A 15,690-nucleotide genomic window follows, 5' to 3' on the forward strand; every position below is an offset into this window, starting at 1 on the left:
ATGAAAGATAGAGAGAGGTGTGTGCATGGACAAAAAGAATATACTATAAAGACACATACCAAATTGTCAGTAGTGGTTCTTTCTGGCAAAAGCAATGGGACTTAGAGTAAATGGGAAATGGGTATCTGTCTTGATTATTATCTAAAATTTTTCTATGTATCCACTGCAATGAGAATCTCTAGATATATTATCTATGCAAATGCTTTTTTAAAGAAAAAGCAAAGGAAGCAAGAAAGGAAGAATACAGTAGTGTCTTTCCATAAAACCAAGAAAAGTATTTGCTAGCTTGTCGCAGTCACTGTCAGAAGGATTTCAACCAAATTACTTCAAATACGAATTTAAAATCCACCATTAACAATTTTAATTCATAGCTTCAATTAAGGAGCAATTTGATTTACAACTGTATGTCCACACAAATAGTTTAGATTGGCCTGTAAACAAACCAAGGATCAAATAGAATTTTGGAGCTAGAAGGGACTTTCTGGCCCCTCATTTTACACATGAGGAAACTGAGAACAAAGAGACTTGTCCTATAACAAAAAACGAATTTCATCACTGTTAAAAGAAGAAAGAACCCAACCTCCTTGCTCCTTGTCCAGGCCTCTGGTAAACTCTGTTTATTTCATTCTACCTACTTTATAAATATCATCTGTGGTTCCTGAAAATTCCCAAGTGGTTCTGGAAAATTTGCATTTTCTAATCCCATTTCCAAATCACCTGATTAAAAAGAATTTCACATTTTCAGGTTGAATGCAGTAGAGAATTCATAGAACTTAGCATGTAAAGGAATTTAGAAACTGTCTCTTGCCTAACATTATTTTTGTTTTTTTTTTTAAGAAAACAAAACAGCTTAAGTAACTTGTTACATCCAGTGAGTCAGACACAGAGTTGAGAGTAGAACCCAACTCTGCTAACCACCAGAACATTCTCCTTCTGTTATTTCCCATTCATTTTATTTAAAAACAAAAAAACAAAAAAAAAAAAAAAAGGCAGTGTGATCTTACAGAAAGTATACACACTGACTAAGTGACATGGACAAGTCATTAAACTTGGAAACTTTTCTTCAACTATTAAATAAACAGGTGGGCTCTGAAGTTTCTTACACCTTTCCATGAGTCTGGAATTTTTAAGATGGGGTTCAATATGTATTAGGTCATGGAATCCAGTGGCGGAATGACAGACTGCAGTCCAACTCTCTTGAGTAGCTGCAAAAAGCTAGAAAAAAGGAGAGGACAAGCAACAGAAGAGAACAGAGTGGAATTCAGGAACTCCTTAGCATGGACCTAAATCTGCAAAGGTACAACCAGCTGGTTAATCTGTGGTTTTAGACTCAGTAAAGTGCTTCAGAAAGTTGCCACATGCCATAGTTCCACATCCACCATTGGTTCCAGGAAGTTAACTTCTCCTGAGCATCCAGTTTTCACCTCTTACTATTCTTTCCCACTAATGTTCTAAGAATGCTTCTAATATAGCTGGGTAACAAATATCAGATTATATAAATTATATGTGTTATTAAGGTCAAAAATTTGGTTTCCTTTAAAAACAGCAATCAACAGTTGGTAATTGTTACAACAAAAGACCAATAATACCAAAGTCTGATTCTTTGATGATATAGTGACATAAATGTAATCAACCTTTTTCAGAAAAACCATGAGAGGCAGACCTCAAAGACCTGTCCCTAACTCATTCCTCAGCTCACATTTTGCTATCAAGCAATTATTGCTAGCATGCATACAATTAATACCATTCCTTATATCTTCATAACCTCAGTTCAAATAACTGTAAGAAAGCATGTGTACAAAATCTCTTTATACTGAATTCTTTTCCTATAGTTATTCACTCTGTTCTTCCTTCAGATATATCCAATTCTTTCCTGTCCATAATCTGTTTTTCTTTCTCTCTCTGCCCTAAAAATCTTTCCTAATAGAGCACAATACCTACTAAAGGCCTGTACAATAATGAAATATAGTTTTATCTCCATCCCCAGAAACTTCCATTGATCCCATCAGTTGTGTATTTACATAGCTGATATTAAGTTTTATCCTTTGAGCTTCTAAGTGGACTTTCATAAATTCTAAGTACAGACAGCTCTAGAATGAAATATGATTTGAGCAGGTAAAGCCTAAAATTTGGCAAAATAAATAGTTTGGAGTTCCCCACCAGTACCCTAAAGGTAGCACTGGGGTCGGGGTATGACTGGACACACTGGACATTTGTGGGAAAACCAGAAGAAAAGACTTGATCACTGGTATAGGCTTCTGTCCCTCCTTCCAAGCTGGTAAGGGTAGAGGAAAAAGAGGAGACAAATAAAAAAGCCCTAGCTAGATCTGAAGGATCCAAGAATAGAGGGGGCCTCAAGACACAGAAAGCCACATAGAAAAGTTCCCCATTCCCTCAGGCCAGTAAGATGCTCTAGGAGTAAAGTAAAACAAAACAAAACAGAACAAAACAAACAAACAAAAAACTAGCCTGATATACTTAGGCCGTGAGGACTTGACATTCTCACTGACTATTCCAAGAAGTTTCCTATCATCTGATTCTACTAACACTAGCATCTACTGTAAGTGGATGCTGTGTGTACAGAAGAAGTCAATGACTACAAAAATACCAAGGACACCACAGTGAATTTAGTAGCAATAGTAGCCAGCAACCCGTAAGGAAGTGGACAGCAAGTCCTATCTCAGTACAAGCCAACATTGGGAACAGAGTGACTATGAAGCAGATGGTCCCTCCCAATGACAAAGAAGGTCCATTGAATCCCGATGCTATCCAGTAGAGAGGGAAAAGTGGCAAACAAATATAAAATGACATGTATAAAGAGACTAGGCTTATATGGAAGGAACTAACAGAATGAAGGCAAGGATTCAGACATTCAGCTGAACTAGAGAAGATAAACAGTTACAATAGGCACCCTTCCTGCAATATCCAGCATGGGCTGGGGAAGAGAGACAGTGTGGGTGTGAAGACAGTGTGGGTGGGTGACTTTAACATCTAAGCCTGGGCTTAGCAATAGGCCCCCTGCAGCTGCACAAGACTCCACTGGCAAGACCCTGCATAGTCTGCATGTAGCCCCTGTGGCCCAGAGGGTCAAATACCAAGTAGTCAGTCCCTCTGTAAGCCCTCTGTGGCCTGGTGGACTCTGAAATCCTCTGTGTCCCTGCCCCACTGGTACCAGGCTCCCACTACACACCCAGCCAATGGGTACTGATATCTGCTCTCTATATGCATTCTAGAGAGTGGCCTATTGTTTTCTCAGCAACTCCATACTAGTCCCAGCCTGGTCAAACCAGTGAACTTCTCTTCTCTGCTACCTGGCGGCCAAACCATACCTTCTTCATCAAGATCTATACCCTTTACAAGTATGTCCTTCCTTGAACACTCTCTAGAGTACAACATAGAGTTTCTTTATATATTATAGTTACACTTTCAACATAGTTAACAAATCTTTATGTTAAACTTCCCCTGATTAACCTAATATTAATGTTTCTATGTCCTGATTTGATCCAGAGGGCTACATCCACCTAGTCTCAAAATCTGAGTCTATCAATATTTCCACTTTCTCCATTTCTTCCATCCTCTTCATCCCTTGGACCATTTTCAGGTCCTAATGTCTCTTGCCTACAGAGATGGTCTTGGACAATCTTAGATACAGTTTATAAGCCCTCCCCCAAGATACCATTTTACTTGTCAACTTAGAAACAAATAAGGATTCTCTCCTTTATATCAGGTCAAATGTGAACTCTTATACTGAGATTTTAAGGCCTTCTGTGACTTTTGTCTGTGTTGTCCTTATCACATAATTAGCATCTTATTATACTCTGTCTTAATTCTCCAAGTAAAGATACAACCTCCCAGACTAACCCTATAATACGCTTTCTCTAATTTATTCATGGTTATTACCCTAACTTATTTTTAACTGTACTTTATACATCTTATACAACTTCACTACTCTTTCCATGGTGGTAAGCTCAATGTTACATGATGGGAAAATCAGACTAAATCAGATAGTTTTAAACCAATGTAACAGTTATAGATACAGCCACTGTTAGGCTATACAAAACCTTTCTACAGAAAAAGGCACCCTTTCCTCCAAACTGATGCAGCTTCACATTTGGTTACACAGCTTGGCAAGTGGAGCCCAGGAAGGATTTCAACTCAACCTTATACAACTGCACATGGCAGCCCCAGATTCATTAATATAACACTAACTAAAAAAAGAATCAAAGTGTACTATAAAACTTTTAAAGGATATTGTTCCTTGAATTTTGTTTTAGTAGGATTTTATGCTACTGTGTATACCCCTCTAATCCTAGATAATGTCTCATAGCTTGGGCATTAGATCAGTTATATGGCAAATTTCATGCATTAGTGGGTATCTGGTATACCAGATCTCTATGACCAGCATTAATTGAAGGTCTAAGTCTATCCTAGGGACTGGAGCTAGATCTCATGGCACAAATAAGGTATCCAACTAGTTTGTAGCTCAGTAAATCAATCTATATTTAGAAGAACATAATTTTTTAATGTTATACTTACTGATAAACTTGTTTTGCATAGTCTCCAACAGTGCTTGGTGAGCATCTTCAGCTTGTAAAGCATGTGAACATTCTCTAGCCAGTATGGTACGCACAAGATGCTCCCCACATCCTAGAAATCCAAGGAAACCAAAAACAGTTGAGGAAAAACAATGCTATAAACATCCTTCTTATCCTCTTAGCACTAAAACACCCTTATGTACTACTTAAGAAGTGGTTGTGTTGCAGAATAATTCAGTGATGGATGAAATGACTTCTATGAACAATCTGGGATTTTAGTAATAAGATTCAGCAGAAAATAAAGAAACAACTGTCTAATGTCAAAAGGAAACAGAGAAAAATAAAAGAAAACCCCTTTTTCATAGGAATGATTTACATAATACAGGAAGGAATTCAAATTCTCTGCCTAGGAATCTCCTAGGGCTCTGTCTTATTTCCATTATTGGGTAACTACAAAAAATTGTTTTACATTTCGTTATTTGTTTAGATACAAGTGGCCTGAGTCTACTATTTTGCCTCTGGCACCCCACATACCTGGGGGCATGGGAGAAATCTAAACAGCAAGCAACAACCTGCATCTCCCTCTACCTACCTTTCGATAAAATGTCACATCAACAGCTGTAAAGTGGACTTAATAAAATAGCACCTTTCTCACCTTATAATAGTAACTTACATAGCCTTCACAGGTGAATACTCTCTGTAATTGTAAAACAAAGAATGCATTTTAAATCCCTGGAGTAAACTTGGACCATTCAGACACACTAAAAAAGGGTAGACATGATGGCAATAGGAAGCACTGCCTAGAATTCTATTTCAATTTTCTACCTGTTAAGATTAGAAACTGTCTGCCAAAGTTAAGACAAAGGAAATTTAATTTACATTACAGGTTGATAAGTTCAAATAAAAGATTTCTGAGGAGACTGATTTTTTTCTTAGATATACAAAATATTAAAAATTACTTTGATAACACTGGAGGGATAAGTCTTTTTAAAAAAATACTAAGTGCCCTTTGAAATGCTTTTTCAGCTGCATTAATTAAAATATAAATGTCCTCTTACCCAAAAGACAAGAGTAGATACATAAGACCTTATGCTTCCCATCTTTTAAAAAATAAAATAAAATCCTGAGGGAAGCAGATCAGCATGGACACTGGCTGCCTAACTTGCTTACACCAAGTCCCACACACCTTTGCTCTGGCGGTACTGCCCTTTTCAGTCAAGCTTGCCTAAGTCCCAGTGTGACAGCCACTCCCTACTCCTACCCAGAAGACCAACAGAAACTCCTGCCCATACCACATCTCCTGACCAGAGTTCTGCCGGGCCTCAGTTTTGGTGGAGCTGGTGTCAGATCTCATTTCACAGACAGACCAGAGCACACCTAGTTAAAATTCATCACATTCAGGCCAGGGACCAAATACTGACCATAGTAGGCAAGGAGAGCCTCTGCAAATGACTGGCCTAGAGGACAGAGCAGCTAAACTACAAGAGCACAGCACACACAGCATACACCAGAGACACTCCGTAAAGCGCCAGACCCTGGGCACTACATGACTTCATAAGGCATTACTTTCAGAAGAGGAGACATAATTGGCTTTTCTAACACACAAAAGAAGGAAGAGACTTAGGGGTGCCTGGGTGGCGCAGTCGGTTGAGCGTCCCACTTTAGCTCAGGTCATGATCTCACAGTTTGTGAGTTCGAGCCCCGCGTTAGGCTCTGTGCTGACAGCTCGGAACCTGGAGCCTGCTTCGGAGTCTGTGTCTACCTCTCCCTCTCTCTCTCTCTCTCTCTCTCTCTCTCTCTCTCTCTGCCCCTCCCCTGCTCATACTCTGTCTCTCTCTCTCAAAAATGAATAAAATTTAAAAAATTAAAAAAAAAAAAGAAGGAAGAGACTTAGACAAAATGCCAAGATGGAGGAATTTATCCCAAATGAAAGAACAAGATAAGGCCATGGTTGGAGATCTAAGCAAACATGCTTGATGGAGAATTTAAAGCAAAAATCATAAGGATACTCACTGGGCTTAAGAAAAGAATAGAAGACATCAGTAAGACCCTTACAACAGAGATGAAAGAGTTAAAAAACCAATCAGAAATAAAGAATGCAATAAACAAGATTGGAAAACAGGCTTGATGCAATGAACAGCAGGCTGAAAGAAGCAGTGGAATGAATAAGAGATACATTAGACAAAATAATGGAAAATAATGAAGCTGAATAAAAGAGAAATAAGAATTATGCAACATGAGAATAGACTCAAGGAACTCAGTGACTTCATCAAATGTAATAACATTCATATTATAGGAGTCACAGAAGAAGAGAAGGAAAAGGGGACAGAAAATTTATTTCAAGAAATAACAGCAGAAAACGTCCCTAATCTGGGGGAAAGAAATAGACATGCAGATCAGAAGGCACAGAGAACTCCCATCAAAATCAACAAAAGCATGCCAATAACAAGCCATCTTGTGATTAAATTTGCAAAATATAGTGATAAAGGAAAAATCTTGAAAGCAGCAAGAAAAAGAAGTCCTTAACTTACAAGGAAAGTTACAGATTAACTCAACAGAAACATGTCAAACCAGAAGGGAGTGGCCTGATATATTCAAAGCGCCAAATAGGAAAAATCTGCAGCCAAGAATACTCTATCCAGCAAGGTTATCATTCAGAATAGGAGAGATAGAGTTTCCCAGACAAACAAAAACTAAAGGAGTTCATGACCACTAAACCAGACCTGCAAGAAATATTAGGAGACTTTCTGAGGGCAAAGGAGAGACCAAAAGTGACAAAGAAAGGATCACAGAAAATCTCCAGAAACAATGACAAGTAAAAAAATGGCAATAAATACATATTTATCAATAATTACTTTGAGTGGGGCTTCTGGATTGCTCAGTCGGTTGGGCATCTGACTTTGGCTTAGGTCATGATCTCACAGTTAATGTTTTCGAGCCCCATGTCAGTCTCTGCTGTCAATGCAGAGCCTGCTTTGGATCCTCAGTCAACCTCTCTCTGTCCCTATGCCACTCTCACCCTCACTCTCAAAAATAAACACTAAAAATAATAATAAAAGTGAGGGGATGGAGGGACTTTTATCACACAAACAGACATTAAAAGAAAGCCAGGGTAGTAATACTTATATTGGACAAATTAGACTTTTTTATTCTTGTATTGTTTTCATCCTGCTTTGGTATCTGGATAGCGCTGGCCTCATGGAATGATTTTGAATATGTTCCCTCTATTATTTGTAAGATTTTGATATTGTTATTATTACTTTATAAATGTTTGGTAGAATTCACCAATGAAACCATGTGGTCTTGGACTTTTCTGTGCTGGGAGATTTTTAATTCCTAATTCAACTTTCATTCTTGTTAATGGTTTAAGAAGATTTCCTACTTCTTGGATTTTAAGATTCATGATTGAATCTTGGTAATTTGTGCATTTTTAGGGATTATCTAGGCTTTTTTTTTCCTACAATATCTGATGTTAGTATATAATTGTTTATAATAATCTGTTATCATATTATGCATTTCTATGGTTATCTGTTGTATTGTTTTCTCTTCCATTCCCCATGTTGATTTTTGGTCTTCTTTTTTTTCATAGTTAATGTAGTTAAAGCATTGCCAATTGTTTTTTTGTTTTGTTTTGTTTTTTTTTTTGTTTTAAACTGGTCATAACATAACTTTCAATGTTATGTTATTTTGGTCTCTATTTTAAATTCTGATTTTACTTTGTTATTTCCTTCCTCTACTAAATTTCAGCTAAGTTTCTTCTTTTTCTAGTTCCTTGTGGTATAATGTTGTTTATTTGAACTTTTTTTTCTTAATACAAGCATTTATATCATAAATTTTACTCTAACATCTGCTTTTGCTGCATCCCATAGATTTTGGAATATTGTGTATTCTTTTTCTTTTGTTTTGAGACATATTTTGATTTGCCATTTGATTTCCTATTTGGCCCATTGCTTGTATAATAGTGTGTTGTTTAAAATTTACATGTTAAATATTTAATATTTACATTGTAGATTTTCAGCTTTGTTTTATTGTTGATTTTCAGTTTTGTACCATTGTGGTTGGAAAATATAGCTGCTATGATTTCCATACTCTTAAATTTTTAATATTTGTTATGTCCTTTATGTGATTTCACCAGGGGATTCTTCTGTGTATACCTGAGGAAAATGTGTATTCTTATTTTTCTTGAATGGAATGGTTTATATACATCTTTTAGAACCAAATATTCTGAAGTATGCTTCAAGTAAAAAATGTTCTTGCCATGGAAAAAATAAATAAAAAGCTCACCTTACAAAAAAAAAAAACTGCCAAAGGTATTCCAATAGTTTTTTTAGAAAATCAGGTCCTTCATTAATTCACACAACAGGTAAAGGATACCAAATGATCTCAGCATCTACTGAGACTAAAGGAGAAGTATGACTCAACTCTATAGTCAAAAAACTCACAGCAAAAGAAGGAACAATCCACTCAGATTCCCCAATAGGTCCAGGGACAAAGTAACATTTTCTCATGTTATTAATTTGCGTGCACATACACACATACACACAACACTGGTAAATGGAGAGAGAAGGTTCTTAGCAATGAAAAAGATTGCCATATACATATATGCCATATATATATATATATACCTTTCCTTCCCACTTTTTCCCTCCTTTCCTCTGCACCCTCTCAGTATATACATGCAAAGATGCATACACACATATGTGTATACACACATATGTGTATATTATGAATACACATAAAATATGTACTCACTGCCAAAAATACAAACCATTCAAAAAATGTCAAAAGCTTTTTTTACATCACTTGACACTGGGCACCAAAGTGGCTCAGTCGGTTAAGTATCTGACTTCAGCTCAGGTCATGATCTCACAGTTTGTGAGTTCAAGCCCTGCACTGACAGTGTAGAGTCAGCTTGAGATTCTCTCTCTCTCCTTCTCTCTCTGCCCCTCCTCTACTCGTGCTTTCCCTCTTTCTCAAAATAAATAAATAAACTTTAAAAAAAAACACTTGACATTTTTCCAGAAGTAACTTCCCTATACTTTTTGGTAAAGTGTAAATGTAAATATCTTTCCAGATCTAATATCATTTTGTAAGTATCTACACTTAGAAGATCTAGATATGCAATTTAATATATAACTCTATGAGCAAGACTATTGGTGCTCCCTATTTTGTTAAATTTTTGTAATATTATTTTTATAATCAGGGATAAAACAACAATAAAGTTAATAGAAAATAAACCATTTTTGACACTTACAATGTAAAGACACTGTGCTAAGCTCATGAAACCCCATAAATTTTAATTCCCTTTGTGTACATATTTGATGTTGAAGAGTGAAATGTTATACTTTAGAACAATAATAATTGTTAGGAAATTGGCATATTATAAGCTAAATGAGTGTTCAGAAGGTTATGTACACATGCCTCAAGTCAAAGAGCTAAACCACATGAAGTTAACATTACATCAAAAATACACAGTATGTGTCAGAGGGACTTTTCCTCCGTTGTTATACAAGAATATACAGGGTTTTCCAATGACCGATTTTTCACCAAGAAACTTTTAAAATTATGACTTCTATTCGGACATATATCACCTCTAACATAAGAGCGTTGACATCAAAAGCTTGTTCTCCTGCAGGTTCCAATCAAAGAAAAGTTTGACTTATGTGGTTTCACCCACAAAATTCCAAGGGTTCTTAGAATACGCTGCCAGATAGCTGAAGTGTGATTCAAAAGAAAACAGTTCCATTCTTTATATGTGGATATGAAGAAATAAGGCTTTCATTGCATCCTCCTTTTGTCCTTATCATACAAGTATATATTTATGTTCTCAGATCTTAGCAGAAAACATGAATTATACATAGAATGAAGACCTAACAGCAAACCTAGAAGAAAAGTGATACAGGCACACCTCAGATATATTGCAGGTTCAGTTCCAGACCAGGGCAATAAAGCGAGTCAGATAAACATTTTGGTTTCCCAGAGCATATAAAAGTTATGTTTACATTACACTCTAGTTTATTAAGTGTGCAACAGTATTATGTCTAATAGAACAATGTACATATTTTAATTAAAAAATAGTTTATTGCTAAAAAATGCTAACCATCATCTGAGCTTTCAGCAAGTCATAATTACGGACCAGAGATCACCATAACAAATATAATAATAATGAAAAAGTTTGAAATATTGTGAGAATTACCAACATGTGACACAGAGACACAAAGTGAGCAAATACTGTTGGAAAAGTGCTGTCAATAGACTTGCTCAGCACAGGGTTGCTACAAATACTCAATTTGTTTTAAAAAGAAATTTGTGAACCACAACAAAGTGAAGCACAGTAAAACAAGGTATATCTGTAAATATCAATTTTCTATAAAAACTTACTTATTTTAGCATTAGTAAGAATGAAAACTGCATGGGTTGAAAAACATAGTGACTTCATAACTTATGTTCTAAAAAGCATTTACGTTTGAAAGATGCTATGGAACCAATTCACTCTTCTGAAATCTGGTAAGTGAAAGCAAAAAATGTAGCATTTCTTTGTCCTTCCTATAGCAACTGTACAGCAGGGAAACCAAATAGTTTGTGAAGGAAAATTTTCTCCATAGAAATGCCCCAACTAATAAGCAAGTAATAATTACAGAGAATTAGAATATAATCACTTATAACCCATAATGTAATAACTAATACAGGCAACAATCATCAATAGCTGCTAATAGCACAAAAAGATACAAACAGACATTAAATGCCCCTTGATAAAATTACACCTTGTAGTCTTGCCCCACATCAAAATATTTACCCTGAATCTGAAAAAGCCTCTAAATTCGATTATCGATTTCCATAAATAAACAGCATCTGTAAAAAACCTACAGTTAACATCATACTTAATGGTGAAAAACTGAATTGCTTCTCCCTAAGATCAGAAACAAGATAATGATGTCTGCTTTTATCACTTCTATTCAACAATATTCTGGAAGCTCAAGTTATTGCAATTAGGCAAGAAAAATAAATAAAAGGCATAAATATCAGAAAGAAAGAAGCAAAACTGCTTTGCAGATGACATAATTATTTGGGTAGAGAAACCAAGGGTATCTATAAAACAACTACTAGAGGTATCTCTCCAGGTTCTTCCTATCTTGTTAGTAGTCTAGGGCAAAAGTTGGCAACAGACACCTGCCTGGTACTTAACAGTCCCCAAAATGTGGACTTGATTTTCATTTCTTTCCCCATCAACTCACTCACCAGATTGTTACTGAGCACTTACTTGGTGCCAGGTCCAGAATGCACAGCAGTTGGCAGGGGTGCTGCTGCAAAATGTCAGATCTCCCCAGTGGTGCTGGACCCCTCCCTGACTACTGAGTATTCAGTAAACTGCCATCCTGTCCAGTCCAGATGCCAGTGCCCTCATTGTGTATTTTATAGATCAACCTTGGAGATTTAGATGAGAACCCTAGATTCAGCAGGAACCTTGGACATTCCCACAGCCCACTATGAACCACTCTCCATGCCAAGTCATCTCCCACTAATCCCAACCCTAAGCCCAGTCTCAGCTCACTCATTCCCAATGTACTTCCTGTTGCTGAAACTTCAATATGCCCCACACTCAAAGCCTTCAGTATTATAATACATGTCCTCTCTTGTAAGAATTAGAATACATTTCCTCTTGTGGAGATCCTTAACCTTTCAAAACCCAAACTGAAGATGAATTCATAATAAAAAAATTACAAACCACACATGCATAGGCACGCATGTGTACACACACACACACACACACACACACACACACACACCAAGATGGAATGAGCAGATATAAAAAAAATAATGTAAAAGATTATCAAACCAAGAAGTGTTAATAGAACAGAGGCTGATACTCATTTTCAGTTAAAACAGATAAAGTAAATATTGTAGGTTTTGTAGTCTATATATGATCTCTGTCAAATTTTCTTCTTTTATTTTTATAACAATCCTTTAAAAATTTAAAAATCATTCTTAACTCATGGGCTGTACAAATTTAGACCACAGGCCAGATCTGGCCCGCAAGTCATAGTTTGACTATCCCTATATTAAAACAATTTGTAGTACAAAGATTAAAAGGAAGGGAGATCATAATTTTTAAAAACAAGGCAAACTGGGAGTAGGGGCCAGGAGGAGGTGTACAAGATTTTTTAAGGAACCAAATAAAACTTTCTTAAATTAAAAGAAAATTGTTTAAAACTCAATGCAAGAAAAAAAAAACCTCAATGCAAGAGAGAGAAATATAAGGTATACCTATGGGAAAAAAAATCTAAAAAGTATCCTAGAATGATAAAAAGAAGTAAAATGAGGAGTTAAGAAGCCTAGAGTATAAAATGAGAATATCCAACATATTAACAGGCATTTTGAAATAGAGAAAACAAAGAATGGGGTGAGAGAGTACCAACATTTGAAGAGATCATGAATAAGTGTTATCAGAACTTAAGTTACAAGGAAATTCTTAAACTGAAGATGCATACAGAGTTCCAAAGAAAATGAATCCTACTGTAGTGAAGCTCTGGACCAAAAGCAATTAAAAACTAATCATAAAGAAAAGCAGGATCACCTACAAAGAAATTTAAAATTTTAACTGATAAGTTCCCAACCAACAAAAGAGACCAGAAGACTAATATCTTTATTGCTAAGGCAATAAACAAAAAATAACTTGTCAACCTAGAAACAGTTAAAACTACCATTTGAGAGTGAGGGTGAATACAAACAGTTCAGACATATAAAAAAAAGAATTCTTTGAGATTTTAGCTCCCAGGTTACTTCGACTCTTCCCAACACTACTCCTTGTCATAATTTCTGCTGATTTTAATATTTACCTAGATGATTCTCCCAACAAACAGCTTGACATCCAGATTCTCTGATATCCTCTCTTCAAGTTATCCGCACTACCTCATACATTCCCTCCCATGACTATGTCATTATCAATAACATTAACTCCTCCATAGTCTCAACCACAATCATCCCACCCCTCCTACCTTTCCAGCTCACCTCTGGAGCACTTCGATTCCCTCCACCTCACTAAAAACTGCCATCCATTAATTCTGTTGCTCTCGAACTATCCTGCACTCCTCTTGGGGCCTTACCTCCTTCCTTACCCGAATAAAACTCCAATGCTTCATCAACTTATATCCATTCTCTTACTCCTAAAAGCCTACAAGTTTGCCTTCACCAAACTTGTCTGGCAGAAGCCCACTAGGGAGTATTAGTCAAAGTACTACACAAGACTGCAAAAGCAAATAACCACCAAGTCCCAGTGGCTTAAAATAACAAAAATATAATTCTCATTAATGTTATAGGTTGTACCTGGGTCACCAGAGAATGTACTCCACACAGTCACTCAGGAACAAACCTAGGCTCATAGAGATGCCATCATCTATAACTGCACCTCCTGGATTATACCTACTCCAGAACAAAAGGGCATCCAGGGCCTGGAAGTCACACACATAATTTCCACCTCAGTCTAGTGGCCAGAAATAGTCACATGGTCTCAGGCAACCACAAATGGGCTGTGAAATATGGAGGAGTATAGAAATAGTCAGGAAGCACTACATTAAATGTCTCTGTCATGTCTGACTCAATCTAATTTTCCATGTCTGCATCTGCAGAGCTAAATGAGGTATAGCAGCCATCCTATACCATGGGGGGACATACATAAGAGGGAAGGCATACCAACAGAGGAATGTAGGAGAGAAAGGACAGACCAGTTACCGACCCCAGTCTCCTTCCAGGTTTCTTGTTACATGAGATCTAAAATAAAACAAAACAACCTATCTGTTTAAGCCACTATAACTGAGTTCTCTTTTTTAAGCCCAAACGCATTCTTTTTTCATTTTTCTTGTCTTGGAATATATATATAACATAAAATTTACCATTTAATCATTTTTTAAACATACATTCAGTGGCATTTGTGGTGCTGTACAACCATCACCACCATCTACCTCCAGAACTTTTTAATCTGAAACTCAGAGTTTCAACTGAAACTCTGCACCCATCCAACAACAACTCCTCATTTCTTCTTTCCCCCCAACCCTGGCAACCACCATTCTAACTTCCATCTCTACCAATTTGACTACTCTAGGTACCTCACATAGGTAGAAGCATATACTTTTGTCCTTTTGTGACTGACTTATTTCACTTAACAAAATGTCCTCCAAGTCTCGTTCATATGGTAGTATGTTGCAGAATTTCCTTCCTTTTTAAGGTTAAATAACATATTGTATGTATATATACATTTGGTTTATCCATTCATCTGTCAGTGGACATTTAGGCCAAATGCATTCTTAACTATATAGAGAGCTATTTGCTGAGCAAGAAAATGACTCAGAAAACTTTACACTGAAAGAAGATAACTTCTACTTACTTCCTTCAAACCAAACATAAAACTGCATTGAGTCAAATATAATTTTTGATAAGTTTGTGTAGGTTTATCTATCAAATATCATTCACAGCAATACCTCAAAAATATCATTTGGTCTGAGCATACTTATTTTCACTGAGTTATTCTGGAAAATCCATGATATATTTAATTGCTACCAACAGCCAAATTTATTTGAATAAATGAGAGTCATTTTAATTAAAATAAATCCTTTATAATGCCTGAAAAATGGAATCTTACATATTTAATAGCACTTTTTATCCATGTAAAAAGTGACAACTTCCCTAAGTCATAAGACCACTATAGGGAGGCAATCTTTAGAATGACTGTTTGTGGGTTTGTTTAGGATCCAGAAAAAGTTGGCAAAACTCCGAGGAAACTAGAAGGTAAATAGAGCATCTTTATTTTTCCCTCATCTACAAGTGTCCAATAATGCCATCATTTCTCTAGTAAACACATTGGCCTACATTACAAAAGAGTTTCTGTATCTTTACTAAAGGAGAAATCTGAGAGTTCTCAGTCAAGCAGCAGGGTCTTGTTTAGAGGACGACCCCTTGTGCATTCTATTTCTCTCTCTCTCTCTCTCTCTCTCTCTCTCTCTCTCTCTCTCACACACACACACACACACACACACACACACACACTTAAGGTCTACGGCCCTATACAGTAGGAATTAGTATTTTCTATTCTATTGTCACACTCATGTTTAAATCCAGCTGAGTGACTTTGGAAGTCTTTATTTAAGCCTCAGTTTATTCA

The 15,690-nt window shown here is 36.3% G+C and overlaps 1 protein-coding gene across 11 annotated transcripts in view; it reads right to left on the reverse strand.

Annotated features, from left to right (window-relative positions):
* The window catches only part of TASP1 (taspase 1), a 280,411-nt gene that overhangs the window by 113,472 nt on the left and 151,249 nt on the right, over positions 1 to 15,690 (reverse strand). For 7 of the 11 annotated variants that reach the window (XR_007150907.1, XM_047852763.1, XM_047852759.1 and 4 more), the window contains one exon: positions 4,537 to 4,647. Coding sequence is in view for 7 of the 11 variants with exons in the window: in XM_047852763.1 (XP_047708719.1) it covers positions 4,537 to 4,647 (111 nt within the window). In the remaining 4 variants the exon portion in view is untranslated. Of the gene's footprint in view, positions 1 to 4,536; positions 4,648 to 5,190; positions 5,233 to 15,690 lie in introns of all 11 variants that reach the window. The other 4 variants (XR_007150904.1, XR_007150905.1, XR_007150906.1 and 1 more) reach the window with 1 other exon arrangement.

Source organism: Prionailurus viverrinus, chromosome A3, assembly GCF_022837055.1.
Source record: "Prionailurus viverrinus isolate Anna chromosome A3, UM_Priviv_1.0, whole genome shotgun sequence".
Lineage (NCBI taxonomy): Eukaryota > Metazoa > Chordata > Mammalia > Carnivora > Felidae > Prionailurus > Prionailurus viverrinus.